Here is an 18169-nt window from a genome sequence, read left to right as displayed (position 1 = left end):
GATATGTAACCACAGCATGGAGTTAAGTATGCAGCATCTCACGTGTGGACTTAAGGACACAAAAGGAGGCAGAAATTCTAAGCCTGTCTGCCTTGCTCGTAGAACACTTAACCAGCCTTTGGACATTTCTGCTGAATTCATAGAGTTCATACCAATGTCTTCTAGAGGTTTGACAGAGTGGCTGTATATCTAGGCACCCAAATCTTTACTCTTAATAGTCTGGCCACCCTATGCTGCAAAGAATTCAAGGACTCAAGGACAAGACTGTGGGCTGTGGCTTCCTGCCTTCAGCAGCTGGATCATTCTGTCAAAATGATTTATTTTTTCATGTTGTGGAAACAGCATTATTGGAATCTTTTTGAAAGCCAGTCAGAGAAAGAGAGGGGACTGAGGAAGCTGGCTTTTAAAAATACTGACAACTCATCTATGGGAGCTAGTTCCACATTCTGTAAATGTCAGATAAGGCAGAGAGCAAATTTAATCTAACATAAAAGCCATATTAAAAAAAAAAAAAGAAGAAAAGTATACCTTATTTTTATCTCCAAGAATAGTGTTTTCCAGAGTGACAAGTGTTTCCTGCATGTGCACTTTAACTCTGTATTGGGTAATGATTCCATTTGGTTGCAGTGGCTTCCTCCAAATGATTTTTATGTGCGTGGCTTCCACTTCTGCCAGTTGTAGCTCTGATACAGCACCTGGGACTAAATATTCAAGAAGAAATTTGAGTTCATTAAACACTTGTTATTATTCCAAGGTTTTTCAGCACTGTATACAAAGTACAGTAGACAATCAAATTTCACATCCTTATCTTCTGAGTTGTCCCTGTGCAGGGTAGAGACTAACTTCACATGTTTTCTTAGCAAACAAGTTACAGTTCTAAAAATATGCACACTTTTTTTAACACGTAAGATATGTGTATGAGTATGGTCAGAGACTAAGATGTTGTAAACCAGGACAGCTCTACTGAGGATTGAATTTACTCTTGATTGGAATCAAGCAGACCTTTGCTATTTTCCTATATGGAATCTTAAATATACTTGAAAATGAAAGGTTAACTAGAACTAGAATGAAGTAAAAAGCTGGGAAAAACAATGTGATACAGCTTGTTAATTTCCCTTTAATGAAAGGTTTATATAATTGTATTTAAGTTTACAAAAATTTTATTTATATTATATATATTTCTATATGTATGTATTTATAGGTAGAAAATAAATATCTATATAAAGTATATATAGAAATTATATAGTTTTATATAATCTCTTCATTAAACATTCAGTCTTAATAATATTATAATTTCCATAGGACCACCAGAGAGAAAATACATTTATATTCAATAGAATGAAACTCAGATTTGATACAAAAAGATTTTTTTTTTCCTAATACACTTCAATAAAAGACAGTTTTGAAATTACTTGCATGAGGAGGATTTTTAGATTTGGCATTAAAATTAGACACCCTATGTTATGCTAAAAAAAACCCCAAGTCCAGCAAAATTCCTTTTGGCTTCTGAAAGAGCATTTCAGCACAAGATGAGAATGATTGACTGTATTTAGGTAGGTCATCTCTGGAAATTGTCTCTGAGAGCTGCCAAAAGCAGGTCATTCAGGAAAGAATGCAATAAATATAAGTTTTCCTCCCAGTGTTTCACCTTAACAACAAACATTGCCAGCAATCCCTGAGGCCGAGACTTTCTAAATTCGTGTTGTGTGACACAAACATAAGACAGAAATAACCATCTTGAAACTGCCTCTCTATTGCACTCCAAATCTCAATTTTTCCTTCTTGCATCCTCAAATGCTGACCAAGAATGCCGTGCTGTCTCACACCGGTGTAAGATGAAGCCTCACTTCATGCAGCGGACTCTGACCCGGTGAGCTGACTATTTGGGATCACAATTCCCGGGGCACAGGAGCGGGGGCCCAGAGGCAGACCCGAGCACTTGGCTGTGCTGGGACAAGACCTGGCTGCTGGGGCTGCCTCGGGGCGGCGGTGGCTGGTGAGGGTGAGCCCGGCAGAGACGGGGATGGGCCTTGGCTGTGGCGAGAATGAGTGCCAGGGCAGGCTCGGTGAGGAAGGCGCGGCCGGAGGAGCCGGCAGAGACAAGCTGCGCTGCTCTGCCTTTTCCTCTTGCTGCCATCTAACGGGGAGAGGGGCCCTGCCACCTGACTACTGTGTCTAAAATTAACTTCAGAAAAAAACTACATTTCTTTCACCATCGCTGAAGGCCTATGATAAAATGTTCCGACAGAGTATGAACTCGACAAAACCAAAGAAATAAATATTCCGCTTATTTCTTTTCTTTAGCTTTCTGTAATCTTTTTTTCATCTCTTGTAGTGCTCTCATTCTCTCCTTTGCAAAGAACCTCAAAGGCTCTGAAGGGAAAGCTGAAGCCCTTTATCACGTTCAACCCATTTGTTTTGCCTCTCCACGTTTACTCACCATCTGCCGGAGTGGAAACTGTGAGGTTGGTCTTCGGCCCCACGCCGGCACTTGTCTCAGCACCGACCAACACCTCGTATGTTGTGAACGGCACGAGGTTACTGAACACAAACTTATGGTCTTTTGTGCTGTTGTCCAGAACGTGACCTGGAATTAAAAACAAAGAGACTTTAGGTCTAAAACAGAAGCAGTCCATGGCTCTCTTTCATACTTTCCAGTATGATGAGCAAATGAAAGGAACCAATTTGTTTGGGGAAAAGCTAACTGGGAATTAACTTCAGTGGAATAACACTGAATATATGGGGAATAAAACAACAAACCAACCAACTAAACAAGCCACTGCAAGGAGCTGTTAGTTTTAAGAGGAAGAGATTAAAAAAATGTATCTTGCCTTTCCTGTGTGGTCCCATAAAAACATTAGAACACAGCTTATATCTTACTTAGCTACAGGCAGTTCTAAATTTCTGTATATATACATGCCTGACCCCCCAAAAATTGCAAAAAAAATCAAAACAGGCTTAAAAAGTTGATTGTGTACCACATGAGAATGAAAATTCTCCAGAAATCTTTAACAGGAAGAGAAAAAAGTAAAGGTAAGGTACAGAGCAATTTGGATATGCAAGCACAGCTATTCAGCTGTGCTTAACCAGTCATCTCCTGAAAGACTGAGGAGAAGTTGATTTTCTCCATTCTTAGGAATATCTAATGTGAATTTAACTTTATATTCTTCCTCGTGATGGACTGACTTTTCCCTCAGAATTAATCTACAAACCCTTAAAACATATAATAGTAAAAAGAGATACATAACACTACTTTTGACTATCCATTTTTGATTGGCAGGCCGAGAAGAATGTGTAAGGAAATAATCAGAAAAAAATCAAAAGTAACATCAACTCTGACTTACCAGATGGTCCATACAGCTCAACTCTGTAACTAAATTTCCCTGTTACTATGGTTGGTGGATCCCACATTACCAAGAAAGACTTTGCTGTAATGTTGCTCTTGGCAAAATTCTGTGGTGGGTCTTCTGGAACTTAAATATTGGAAAAAGTCTTTGAACATAAAATACTTTCTATTAGGATGTCCAAGAACCCTGTATCAGACAATTCACTTTAAGCATAAACATGAAAAATTCTGAAGGAAAGCCATAAAAGCATCTTATTAAAATTACTTAATTTCTGTTTTAAGGTAATTCTCAGAAAAGGTATCAAGAGTGTTGATAGTATTAAAATAATCTCTAAGAGACAAAGGTGACAAATAAACTGGAAATTAGCCCTGAAATCATTAGAAGAGAAAGTGACAAAAATTTCATTAATCCTAGACAGAGCAGAAAACTAAGGCTATTGAAATTCTATCAATAACTGAACGTTTCTAGGAGGGAATAAAATTTCTTTTTTAACTGAACAGTGCTATCTATTTTGTATATATATAGTAACATCAAACCTTGTCAAGCAAAAGAATTATGTACTAGCAAAAGCCAGAAAGCCAGATAACATTCCTCTGGAATGCTTTTTTTGTATAGCTTTATTAACAGTGTTCCCACTACCTAAGCCATTATAAAAGTGTGCTCATGGACTGTTGTTTCCAATTCCAACTTCTCAGTGCATTGTAAGTAATCAAAAATCAACTTCACCTAGTGCTTCAAGATCTCTTCAGCACTGAGGAACTTTCTGCAATAGGTGTGCAGATTGGCAACATAAGTACAGGAGTTTTCTTTATTATAGCTTATTTCTCTACAAAGACAAAGCTTGAAGTGCATTTCTATGTACACAAAACACATTTTTTAGAATATTATGCCTGACAGCTGTCCCCTCCATCTTTATTTTCAATTCTTCTACCATTATTCTACTATATGCAGTTCTTAAATTGTCCTTAATTTTTCACCAACTTTGATCTATCCTGAGAATAATTTGGGTATATTTGACTCCTAACAATAAGTGAACTCTCACTCACTGTCCATTATTAGATACATAAATATTTATACATTTTCAACTGATTCCATCAAGTAAAATTAAGTAATCATGAAAATACAAAAGCATGATACAGGTAAAGATAGACTAAGACAGAAGTGTCTTGCAGCAGAAAATCAAACCTATATTTTGAAATTTTTCACATAAATCTGAGAACTTTATTCTCATTTTAAAGCCACATGTATTTAATGCACCTGATTCTGGTGTCCGGACAATTGCACTGTCAATGTAGCCTGCTTCTGTGGTAACTGCAGAGACTTCAAAAAGGTAAGTGGTGTATGGCCTGAGGTTGGTTACAACAAAGCTGATTGGTTCATTCCAAACAGAGCTCATTTGACTTGGTGCCTCTGTACTTGGCATCACTGTTGTCTGTGAAAGAATTGTGGATTTCCCAGAAGTAGTTGAAGGAGTGGTAGTACTCCACAAAAAAGATTCACTCTTATCCTATAAATACAAAATATGAAACATAATAAAGGTCATATATAACCAATAATTGCAAATTTATGTAAATAAAAAAGGCAGACCATCTTTGAAAAAACTACCCTAAACTGGTTCTCTTTTTTGTACTTCAGTTTCCAAATTTAGGCAGACTGTGGTAATGCATCCACATTATGACAGTGTTATGGTGTCCTGCATAATTCAAAAAGATCTCAAATCTGACTGAACAGAAGCATCTCTCTAGGTTTCATTTAATTATTCCCAGTTTCCATTTTCAGCATTCAGTCTCTCTCTTGAAAAGAAGTTCTCTAGCAAGGTCCTTTTGCATCATATATATGTTGTATGTGTGCATGTGAACACACACGTATAACATACATAAATCCATACATCATGGAAAAAAGCAGACAGGTGTTTCTTAATCGATTGTGTCAGGAGATAACGCTGAAAAACTGCTGGGCATTGTGGTGACCAATGCTTATGGCTCAGTAGGTGGCAGCCTGCCTCCTCAGTGCTGAATTAAATCAGCCTGGAGTCAGGACCTTTGCAATTTGTAAGGTTTTTGGAATCTTTCTGAAAACCAAGCCTCCATATTTTTATGTCTCAAATTTTAAATGTAAAATTATATTCTGTGGGTTGAGTCTATTTCTAATTTAAAAGGTTTATAGCACTTACATTACATTCTGGTAACCTCCCAGACAGAAGGTCCTCTACTTTAACCAAGACATCTTTCACTACAATTCCACTTCTTGCATGTTTTACACTGATCTTGAAACTAGTTATCTTTCCATTTGGTTGCCGAGGGAGAAACCAGATCAGATTTACAGCTGAAGAATTTAAGGCTTCTACTGTGAGATTCACTACTTTACCTGGAGCTTGAAAACAAAACAAACAAAAGGAGTGATAAAAACCTTTCTTCTCAGCACTGAAAAATAGCAAATTCTTCTTTTTTTTAAAAAAATGCCATTTCTAGCTTCCAAATTCTGAAGCAAGCACATAAAAACCATTCACAAACACATGTAAAGTAGCTGATATACAACCAGCTGTTTTTCAATCTGGTTTAAGTGAGAAATATAATTATTTCAATCTCATAATATACATAGTAATTGATTTGGTCGACTTTAAAATATTCTTCTTAGAAGCAAGTTATCTACTGTTCCAGAACTAGAAAAATTTTGCTCATTTTTTTTCTGGTAAACTGCATCTGATAATACTGTGTGGTTTATTTCCCTTTACCTGTGTCACCTTTTGTGCTGCACACAGATTTTTGGTAGCTTTAAGTAACTCACTTAAATTGGAATGTTCACTATTACTGCATAAATGCTGCTCTTTGTATCAGTGACAGTTTCCGTGGCTCTTTGTCAGAGCATCAGTATTAATGACAGCACAAAGGAATGAGATGCAGGATCTAAATCAGATTTTACATGCTATTCTACAAGCTGAACTTTCCTGTGAATTAGAGCCCTGTGGCACTGTCTTGGTGCTGCCTACACATGGCAGAGTCAGCAGCAAGTCCTGAAATAGCTGCCTTTGTACTAAGGAGAAGAACTTTTCACACTCTTTTAACAAATAAGGCATTCCACAACTACAGACCTTCCACAGGTGAATTGAGACAGCTCCTCCAAGCCACCTATTTAGTGCTTTCAGTCCTGCTAAATTTTTTCCAGACCTTTCACCTCTTTTCCCCTCCTCCCAAACCACAGCCTTAATATTTAAATAATTTTTTCTTCTGGCTAACTTTCTCACTTGAAATTTCCCATCTTTATGTTGATTAAGATGTTTGGCTTTCCTTAGTCATCAGCAAGAATTGGAACAAAAAAACAGTTGAGAAAATAAAAGTATAATTTTTATAACAATGATACATAACTTACCTAGAATCTGCGGAAACCTTCCAATTACATTTATAGTAAGGCAAATTAGGTTTAATAAAAATGTAGACAGAAATGCTTCCAAAAATAAAAAGTGTTCTCATACAGAGAAATGCCAGGGCTGTCCTCTGACAAACATGAGTACATAATAAAGCTCACAGAAATGAGGGGTTTTACCAGTAGTAATGCATGAAGAATGAAGTATAATGATTTCACATAGATCCATGTGGCAAGTTTACTACTCTTCCTTATATTGGGTTCATAAATTACTGCATTATTTGCACAGAGTGATGATTACTGCCATTAGTTAAGATATCTCGCTCTGCAGTTTAAACAGAAAGCAGCCTAAACACAGATGGATGGTCACTGCCTTGGCAGCACAGAGTTCTGTATTCCTTTGGGACTTGTTCCCAAGTGGAGCTCATCAGCCAAGGCACAACTGTTCCTGGAGCATGAGCGAGATCACAAACACCAAACTAGTACAGATTGTGCAAACTCATAATCTATTTTTTTTAATCTTCAAGCTACCAGCTCAGACTTTCATTTCAGACTTTTTTTACCTTCAGAATTAATACATCAAATTTTAATAAAATACATTCTCTCCTGAGCTTCTTAGAACCCATCACTAAACAAATACAGATTGACTCAAGCAGACAATGGCAGAGATGATTCCACAACAAAGTCTGTCTCCTAGAACTGTTGCAGGCAACAGCAGATGGACCCACTTGATTGGTAGCTCTGCTCTGCTGTGACCTTGCTTTCTGGAAGCTGGCTACCTAGAAACTGGCATAGGAAAACTCCAAGAAAAACAGACTTTTTGTGCAACAAACACCCCTATGGGCATATCCCAATTGCTGTTGTTAGGAAATAAAACAAAATGAACTTTTGGCACTGAGTGATAGAATAAGGATTTTGTTCTAAATGCATTGGAATTTGTTCAAGTATGAAATTTGTAATGGAAATTTATTTGAACAAATTAGAGTAGCTTTAATCAAAATAATTAACAGCTTTATTAAATTTACCACTTTCTGCAGTCTGAAAAAGGAAAGGGTCACTAAACACTCCAATACCAGCACTGTTCTCAGCAGCAACCTACAGGAAAAAAAAAAAAGAGAATCCACATTAGAAAATCTACAGAATATATAGTTTCAGAGAATATGAAAATCCTAAGGGTATACTGAGATACAGCTTTTAGATTTTAAACTATAAATAAACTACTGAGTTGTGTTGTATAATTTATACTCAATGTTTAAATGTTAAAAAAATAAAAGGGAAAAGTATGTAACAGTATAATTGAGAAAACCGTATATGAACATCCACACATCAAAAGAGTATACCTATTTTATGAGTCCCTATTTTATGCAAAACTCAACAGCAATAATAACATCAATGACGACCTTTTTTCTTACCAAAAGACACTTAAATAAGATTCTGCATTCCTATTTTACTTACTATAACTTAAAAGAGTAAAAGGAAGAATAAGTTCCCTTTCACTTCTCTGTCTCCTATAGGCTAGAAAGAATAGGTCAGCCTTCCTCAAAGCAGAAACCCAAGGAAAGCACATCTTTTTACAGAAAGGCAATGGGTCAGGAGACTGTAGATGCACTGTATGTTGGAGATGCATCAGTGCTCACCATCATGGACAAGTCTTCTTCAAGTGCAATCTACCAAGACTTTGGTAGAATTTATGGAGATAAATAAAACAACCATGCCATTTTCTCTGCAATATAGGGTTTGGTGACAATTCAACTCAGTGATTTGCCATAGCATTCAATATTTAAAAAGAATGAGGAAGGAAGTCTAACTTTTTATTTCGAAAGAAAATAAAAAGGACAACAAAAGATAAGCATGAGTAAAATTCCAACAGTGACGGTGAGAGATGTCAGAAAGAAGAAGCAAAGTGAAAAGCTCTCCAGCAAAGTTAAAGCTGGCAATGTCAGGTGTGGCCATGGGGTTTAGGGAGTTGACAGTGCAGACTGTGGGGAATGCAGGGTGAGAAGTGGTAGATGTGCAAAACTAAGCGTGGATCACTGTAGAAGTTACTGACAGCACACAGAGGGTGACAAAGGGGAAAAGAAAAGAGAAGGCCTCAGGCCAGAAAGGGAAACTTGTTCTAATCCCTTCTTGGCACTAAACAGTGTGTTTTTCAAAGCCTGTAAATATTAAACAAAAGGACAAAGCTTCAACAGAAGCAGTAAAGAAATACAAGGTAGCATCGAAGACTTAATCTAGGATGTCAAGAAGAACTTGTATCACTGGCTAGCTCCTTCCTAAGCCACACAAACACATGCACACCTGCCTCATGACTGCAGCCAACCCTACCTGCTTATGCTTATGCTTATGCTTATGCAATGACTTGAAACATTTTTAGGCATTGATGAATTCTACAGTAATTGCAACAGTTGAGGAGATCTTCAGGAGATTGACAAGCTGAAGAAAATTCTGACAGTATTTAAATTACACTATATAAATCTTAAAGTATGTCCTCACCTAAACATTGTTTTTATTACCTCATCTCAAGGTAGGTATTGTAGAAGAGCTCAGAAACAAAACTAGCATTAAGATAGACATGGAAACTCCTACCTCAAATGTGCAGCTTCAAGGCAACTGAATAGAATGAAGGAAATCAACACATAATTTCATTTATATCTTGGCATTGAAAAGAGGTCCCTCTACAAGGTTCTTATGAAAGAGTAAAGCAGGCAAAGAATTGCTTGGAAAATATTGCCAAGAGAGTAGCAGGCAATTTCTGTCCACCTGGAGTCATCTATAGTTGAAGAGTTCAGAGACAGATCAAGAGTGCCTAACCTCAATGCAAACAAGCTCCATATATGGAAGACATGCTTTTTTTGGATCTGGCTGAGATGATTTAGTAACCCACATGTAATACGCGAAGCACACAAGTCATTTGAAAGATTAAATCTCAATGAAGATAAGGAAGAATTTAGACATTTCCAAAAATACCAATCTTTGATTTTTATGTTTTACTACATAATGCCAGATGTTAATACGAATATCAGTAGAAGAAGCTATATTTCAGTGCAAGTTTGACTGGAACACTTTTAAAGTAGATTTTAAAAACACTACTCATATAAACTCAATTAAACAAATATTTCACTAATATACTTTGCTATATGGCAACAGTAAATAACATGGTCCCTCAGAAAACTCTCCAGGAACCTACTATAAACTCACGCAATTTACAAAAACTCAGAATTCAAAATATTAAGAGGTAAAGCCTTTACCATAATTTCATAAGTTGTTCCAGGGTTAAGACTGGTTAGAAGAACTTCCAAACTATCAGGTTTTGTTGTGACCTGTGTATAAGCTGTTTGCATCCATGGGCAGACTTCTTTATATTTAACAACATAGGAGAGAATTCTCCCATTTGGATAGAGTGGTGTGTTCCATGACAGCAGAATCCCAGCAGAACCCACTCTTTCACCTGCAAGGAACACAGGTGGCCCAGGATCTAAAAAAAAAAAAAAAAAAAAATTGAAAGATTATAAATATATATGCACACACACACACACAGGCACATATATGTAAAAGAATTTTTAACTAGGATTCATGAGAGTGGAGACACATTCACAGATGCTATAGAGAAATTAAATCATCTGCCAGCATAATCTCATAAAACTACTGAAAACTGATGTACTTCTGAATAAAAAGCTTTTTTTCTAGCTAGAGTTGTGTTAGAAATTATTAGGTAATATTGGAGCGCCAGAAACATTTTTTATAAGAATGTAAAAAATGCATTGCTTGAGATCTTTGTTAAAAAAACAGAGTTTAATGTCAATTTGATATCTGACATATTCTAGCACTCAACTAAAGTCTACTCTCTTAAAAAGCACATCTGTTTTAGCTACATTTTTTTTGGAAATAGCTCTGAACATTTCTTTGTTTATTTATCACTATGGATATAAATCTGGATATTATTACATGACACAATAGCAAATTTTTCAAAAGCTTGCAAATTCATAAGCTCTCAAAGAACACTTCAGGTTCAGTGGTTTTTTAAAATGGTTAAAGAAGATGAAAAGTTTTAATCACTGTTGAAAAGTGATTATAAGTTCTTGGACATTACTGTGCGCATAATAAACATAAGAAAGCGCAGTTTAAAAAATGAACAAAATTTCATCAGTCACTTTTGACTCACTTGTCACATTTGTTGTCACAGTTCTACTTGCAGGTGAACTATAGACTGAAGAAGAAACTGCAGAAACTGTAACACTGTATGTTGTTCCAGGAATAGTATTGGAAAAATCAGCCTGAAATAGGACATAGATTTATTTAAGCCTTTTACAAAGAATCACAAAAATGAAGTCCCTCCCCTCAAAGAAAAGCCAAAACAAACAAACAGGAAAAAAAACCTACAAAACAAAGCACAAAAAACCCCAGAACATTTTGAGCAGTTCATTACTAAAAATAAGGGTTTACATCTGCTAGCTACAGTATTTTGCTGTCCACTACCCTTCATAAGATGTGCACAACATTCAATATTAAAGAACAACAAACTTAACTATTAATTTTATCCCAGAATCCCCTATCAGTGTATCTATAGAGGTTTTTCTGTATTATCATCACCAAAGTAAATATGAAGCATTATAAAATCCCATTTTGAAAAAATTAACAAAAAAACCCCTGAAAAACAATTTTTGACCCTTAAACGAACCCATTCTTTTCAGTAATCATAATTATTAACTTTTTTAGCAAGAAATTATATAAAATACCTGTATCTTTGCAGTTCCAATGAAAAACAAAAGCAAAACCTCCAGAACAACCATTATTTCGGTTAATATTATGTGTTCCAGACAGCAGAATCAAAAAGTGCTCCTATATCTTTTTGATGGCTTAGCAGTGAAATGTTGCCTGCATTAATGATTTAAGCAAAGATCTTCCTGGCAAGTACACAATTAATGAGTCTGTACTACTCAATAGCTCTGCCCTTCCCTTGTTAAACTATTCATGAACCCTTGGATGACGGTCTGCGTCCTTCTAGTAGACTTTAAAAAGGGAGTAAGTTCACTACCTGTTGTTAGGTAGCAAACTGTGGATGCTGAAATTTGTTCCCATCCCACCAATTTTTCATTAATACTTTCATATTCATATACGTAGTAAACAGCTAAGGAGAAAAGCTTGAATTCCTCATCAGCACAGAGCATAAGGAAAAGCCAGCCCTGCTAGTCCTGTAATAAAAGCACTTACTTGATACTCCCTAAGTCCAAGATCTAGGATAACAACAGAAGCATGATTAGGAACAAGATCCACATGAAATCTGTCTACAAGTCCATACGGTAGTCTCCAATACAGTGAAAAAAAATATGATGAAACATTGAAGAATTTAAGACTTTCTGGTTTTGCAGGTTCTGGAAGAGAATTGTGGAATAAAAGACACTAATGTAAATAATTCCATTTAAAATATATTTTATATATTTATATATTTAAAAAATATAAGTAGTTACAAGCAAATAGAAAAGCATCCAAGAAGAGTTTACTTGCTATATAAAGGACTAATATGGATATGGCAGCATGTGATCCTACAGTTGCTCCACTGCCTCTGGGATTTGGCTGATGGCCTCCCAACCATGCTGGGATGTCCATTCACAGGAAGCAAGCTCAAGTGTCTCTGCAGTGTTCAGTTAACAACAAAATCTCTGCACAGTCCTGGGGTTTCTGCTGTCCTCAGCCTTAAAGTTAGCACTACTGCTGACATAACTACTGCTACAGTTGAAATTCAAGATATAGCTAGTGTCTGTTCTGCTGCTAGCCAGGGCTGGTGACTCTTTTATACATTTCATGTATTTGGAATCCCAGTAACTCCATGAACTCTAGTCAGTTAAGATCCCAAAATTTGCATAGTTTACTCCTTATATTAAAGCCAAATTTTCACCTGCTCATATCACAACATCTCGTTTTCTTCTTCTTTTAAAAGAACCTTTATATGTGTATTATTCACTCTAAGCCTAATTCATAATGAATCTGATTTTAAATTCTTCAGTAGATCATTAAGATATTACCTACATATAAGACAGTATAATTTGTTTACTTGTACAATCTCTAGCCATGTTCATCTGTTTTCTTTCTACTTTGGAATTCATGTACAACTATCAGCTTTCCCCAAGCTCATCTCTCAGAGCAAGCCCAGTCAGAGATGCTCTTTGTCTCATTTCAGATTCACCCTTGCACTCAGTCCTCTGTCTGCCTTTCTAACATGGTTCCTCCGAACTCAGACTAAATCTTCTAGTAGTTTATATAGCAGTATCATATTGTGTAGTCTGAATAATGCATAGCTTCAACTCTGAAAGATTTACTTTCCTATTTGCTATAAATCTGCTAAGATTATATATCTCTGATGAACTCTTTCCACAGACTATGCAAAGTTGCAGAATTGCTTCGAACAGATTGCTCCAGTTCTGCCATCAAATAATCTGAAATATTAATATATCCAAATATAAACTTTAGATTTTACATCCATCTGCATTTGTCTCACACATATGACTTTTAACTGATGGTTTTATTTTGACACTAACAGAATAAAAATATATATTAATAATATATGTGGAGGTGTGCAAATTTAACTAAGAGCACAGGTTCTTCCTTTTAGTATACTCTTATAGGTTTTGGGTCCTATTGCTCTCATTGGTCCTATTATTTGCGTGGAACTCAACTTCCATTAAAGCTGGATTTAATGTTTGTAGAGGTCTTCTTGTACAGACCCACAATTAATTTCTGAGTGTAGTTTACAATCTAAAGCCTCAATTCTACAAACATTTCTAAACCTATTTAACTTCACTCACTGTAAAAAAAACACAAACTACTGAAATAATTGTAAGGTAAAATTCAGCTTGTGTGTAACTCTTTGCAGGATAAGATCCAAAATACTAAAAACAGTCAAAAGAAATGAAGCACAGCTAAAGACATTATGTTTCTGACAAATATTACTACATGCAGGTTGAATAGGCTGTAAGTAATATATGCCCACAATGCCAGCAAACTATTACATGTAAGATCTCTCAAAAATTTGGTGTTGTTCTACAGAGCTGGATGTACAGATAAACATGAACTGTTAGGGACAGCTACCATGTACTGGCAGAGGAAGCAGGAAACCACACACCTGTTACAAATTCTAGGAAAGCAGAAGCTCCTTCAATATTTTCTTTTAGCCTTTTCAGTGTGAAATTATAAATGCCCCCAGCAGTCAGGTCAGTAACACTGAAGTCAGTCATTGTTCCTGGAATTCTGAACTTTTTTATGAAGGTGTTGTTTGATAAAGATGCTTTATAAGAAGTGAAGTTAGTCTTGGTTGGATTCCACATTACAGTTGCAGAGGAAGTATTTACCATTTTTAATGTCAGACCACATATCCCAGCAGGTTCTAAGGTAAAAATTAATTAAGAGATTAATAAAGCACTTAAAAAGTGAGAAAATAACAGCTTTAAAAATAAATGTCTTTTACTTAAATGAATGTTTTGAGACTTCAAAACACCGTGAACTATGGATACAAATTTTAGAACTCTGTTTGTATATACAGGAAACAGTGCCATTATGTTGCAGAGTGTAAATAAAACCTGGGGATGTACCTCCTGCATGCATTATGAAATTTATGGAAGAAAATTTCAATTTTTATCAGGTCTTCTCCAAGAATGATAACATTGCTCACTGGTACAATAGATGAGAATGGAACACTTCATAAGCAGAAGTAGAGATTTTAGTCACTCCAATGTTTTCAAAAATACATTATATGCCACACAATTTCAGAAAACTGTTCATCTGCTCACATATAGACACAGTAAAAAAGCACCATCTCAGTGATTATCCCTTTTTTTCCTTTTTAAATAGTATTTTTTATTATATTAAGATTCCTAAAATCACAGATAATTCCCTAATAACACTTCCATTAATCTGTGCAGCACGGCTGCTTGGGAAAGAAAAATGTTCCCATTCCTCCTAAAAAGTGAATCTCCCACATAATTGGTTTGCCTTTCTTGAAGCTTTATGAAAATACTAATTAACATATGCCTATTACTCAGTATGAAAAAAATCCTAATGGTTCACCACTAAAATTATAGAGCAGACTTTCCATAATCTAGGCATAATCAGGACCCATCTACAGTTCTCTTGAAAACCTGAGGAAAAAAAGCATCTTCAGGAACACGATAATGAATATTCTGCTGCACACTTCATTCACAAGAATCTGAAGGACTTCTGGGTTTTTGGGGTTTTTTTTTCAGAGATTCACTTATCTTTGAATAACTAAGTGCAGAGACTTCTTGACTATTAACTGCTTCAGGGGTTATAGTCCAAACAAGCCACAGAATATCCATCAGAGAACAGAGGAGGTCTATGACATGCATGTGTATAAACCTGTGAGTTGATTAATTCTGTGATTACAACTAGCTGCTTTTTATCTGCTTTGGCAGTCCAGAATTCAATATAAATCTTCTTCAAAACTATGCCACAAATAAATTTCCCTCTTTTTTTATGTTACATCACAGGAGCATTGGAAAATACATGTTTGATCAGAGACAAAAAATGAGTTCAAGATATTGGTTTCTGGGCCTTGTTAATCTCTCAGAAACACAATTCCTCCTACTGTCTTAAACGTTCTGCGTCCTTGCATACGAGCAATACTCCAGTCTGAGATCATAGGCTTGCAAGAACTTAAGAGGTACAGAAATAATTGTAAACAAAATGCAAGGTAATTATAAAAGTTTAGGAAGATATTCTGGCAAGATCTTAATTTTTTAGAGCTGGAAGCTCTTTGCAAAGAGCTATTTTCAGCCATATCTAGACTCCTAAACCAAAATCCAGTGAGTTATGTACAAGGCTCCCATTTAAACATCTATGACAAGAAGAAGCACGACTTTCCTCCCAAAGCTGGGAGGAAAGTTTTCATTTTCAACTCTATGACCTTTTTGAGTTACTTGCAAACAATGATTTAAATGCTTCTGAACATTTACTTGTTTTCAAAAAGACAGTTTATAAGGTAGTTTCTTACTTGTGATGACTTTTTTCTCCACAGCCACAGAGGAATCTGAGTCTTTAATTGTCCTTAACTGAAAAATGTATTCTGTCCCAGGGGTCAGATTTTTCACTACAGCTCTGCTGTCATGAATAGTTCTGGTAAGCAGCTTTTCATTATTCATCAGACAATATGAAAGCTATAAAAGCAAAAGAGTTCCTTATATTAGACTATTCAAGTTCATAAAAGTAAAGCTCAGAGATTTTATTGTACCTGTTAGTATACAAATATTCAGAACATTTTCCACATTATAAATACAAAACAAATCAAGGAACTTTATATTATGTTCCACCAATGTGTGACTCCATCATTCCCGAATAGCCCAGAAGAGAAACCAATGACTTTAATATTTAAAAGTAGATGGAGGAAGCAAAGTGATATTGAGGCTTACAGGTTTTTTGTTCTTGAAGGATAATAAAGTGTACTCTGACTGTTCAGTCTTACAGCTATGCTGATGAACTGTACAATTAAGTAACTCTGTACTTTCTGGCAAAAAAAAAAATCAAAACAAAACAAAAATATAAAACACAGCAAAACAAAGGAAGAAAAAAAAAAAAACACAACAACAAACAACACCTAAAACTATTTAACCAAAAAATCCACCCATGCACTGTTCAGAGCTAAGATTCTGAAAAGACTCCCAAGGTACCAGTCACTCTGCTCACTGCTGTACCTTGAAAATTCATCTATTAAGAGCTACTGTAGAGAATAAAAGGGCTGGAGATACCAAGACATTGAAATCTGGGGACTTTACTCCTAGAGGCTGTGAGAATTGCTGCTGACCTTCCAGACAACTCTAAGGTGACAAAAAATATTCCTGCACCAGTTCTTTCTGTGGACATAGAGCAGTGTCCCTGCAGACTGGTTCCCATCTGCAGTAGCGAGAGGCACCATGCAGACCGTGGCTGCCCTGCAGAGGAGGGCACTGGGCAAGCACCTCCAACTAACAACACACATTTCTCAGGTGTGGCTCTTAATACTGAGACCAGGTAGGGTTGCAGCTGCCTGCAGTGCGTTCTCTCCTGCCACTAGTCATTTCTTCCAGCAGAAGGGAGACGTTGTACCCATGGCAGTGACCTGGAAGCACTGGGGTTGGCTGCTATTCATCTGGGGAGAGCTTTAGCTGCTATTCGTCTGGGGAGGAATGACCCTTTTCCCCTCTCTATTTTACCAGCACAGCGCCTGTTTATACAAACAAAATCTTGGAAACTGTCATCACCTTACTAGAATTACGACACTGCGAGATGCTAGAAGCAACACTATAGATTAAAGATTTACATCTATATAAAGAAGTTAGGAAAGTACCTTTTGTGTACTCTTTGCTTTACAAACTACAATATATTGCATAGAAAGCTGGTGAGCAGCGATGATTAATTTTAAATGATTAGTAAAGTGATCCCGTTTATGCAGGTGCACCTTACTAAGCAACCAGTCTACGAAAGCCTTTCTCATTAAAGATTTAAGGATAAGCTCATTTATACAGACAAAGCACTGTCTAATGTGGCTGCTTGCTCTGTGAGATGCTGAACAGTAATACTGGGAAATAAAGATCAGTATTACAGATGACAATTATTTTCCACACGGTGGCAAAAATAGCATTATGATATTCAAAAGTGAGTTTGAACCAGTTCAAAACATGAACAAGATAATTAAATTTAATTTTAAAATTGGTAAACATGCTCCAGGCTGCACCAGCAAATAGTGTGAGAGGTTAACTGACTGCTCTTATCCACTGAGATCAATGCAGCTTTACAATAATCAAGAAAGAAGAAATGTCAAGGGACTATCCTAAGGATACTCAGATTTCAGGTTTAGGTAAGGATAAAATTGAAGCCCTGGGAGGGAAAGAATTGGGCACTGTAATATCAGGGTAAAAACCACATAGATCATCAAAACAAAGTACTTTGCTTTGAAGTCTCATGATAGTGCTATGTACCAAAGAATACCCCATTCAAGCAAGTTAACTGTGAAAGATTACACCTATTAATCCATATTGATTCAAGTGACGTGTTAAAACAGCAGTATTCTAACTTTTGTTGACCATGTTTTGATACAGTGGCTACAAAATGCTAAGGATAATACAAGACAGACTGCAAAAGCCAGGATACAAAAGAAAGGCTGGATGCATGTTGTAGTAAAACATGATCCATGCTATTTAAATGCTATTCTGGATCATTTTTTGAAAGAGAACAGAAATAACAAATGATGAGAAATTGAAAAAATTGAAGTTTATAAAATCACAAAAAGTATGGATATGCTGAACAGGGAAGTACTAGCTACTTCTAATGCATCGAGAACCTAAAGAATAAGAAGTGTAATTTTTTTTAAACAGGGCATAAAAGAATTGTGAAGTAAAAATAATGAAAATAAAACCAGGAATACCTCCTGTTTTTCTTTATGTATATACAATTCACTCAGGAAATCCCTAAAC

General features: G+C 36.0%; 1 protein-coding gene across 1 annotated transcript in view; it reads right to left on the bottom strand.

The window, feature by feature from the left end:
• The window catches only part of PTPRQ (protein tyrosine phosphatase receptor type Q), a 99437-nt gene extending 87937 nt beyond the window's left edge, over positions 1-11500 (bottom strand). The window contains exons 1-9 of the mRNA XM_066320226.1: positions 11447-11500; positions 10873-10984; positions 9959-10185; positions 7736-7805; positions 5521-5720; positions 4605-4854; positions 3345-3473; positions 2441-2587; positions 529-701 (exon numbers count right to left, since the gene is read on the bottom strand). Of these exons, the coding sequence (XP_066176323.1) occupies positions 529-701; positions 2441-2587; positions 3345-3473; positions 4605-4854; positions 5521-5720; positions 7736-7805; positions 9959-10185; positions 10873-10984; positions 11447-11500 (1362 nt within the window). The remainder of the gene's footprint in view (positions 1-528; positions 702-2440; positions 2588-3344; positions 3474-4604; positions 4855-5520; positions 5721-7735; positions 7806-9958; positions 10186-10872; positions 10985-11446) is intronic.
• Between the last annotated feature and the right edge of the window lie 6669 nt (positions 11501-18169).

This window comes from Sylvia atricapilla, chromosome 5 (genome assembly GCF_009819655.1).
Source record: "Sylvia atricapilla isolate bSylAtr1 chromosome 5, bSylAtr1.pri, whole genome shotgun sequence".
NCBI classification, from domain to species: domain Eukaryota; kingdom Metazoa; phylum Chordata; class Aves; order Passeriformes; family Sylviidae; genus Sylvia; species Sylvia atricapilla.
This window is presented reverse-complemented; position numbering and strand designations above follow the sequence as displayed.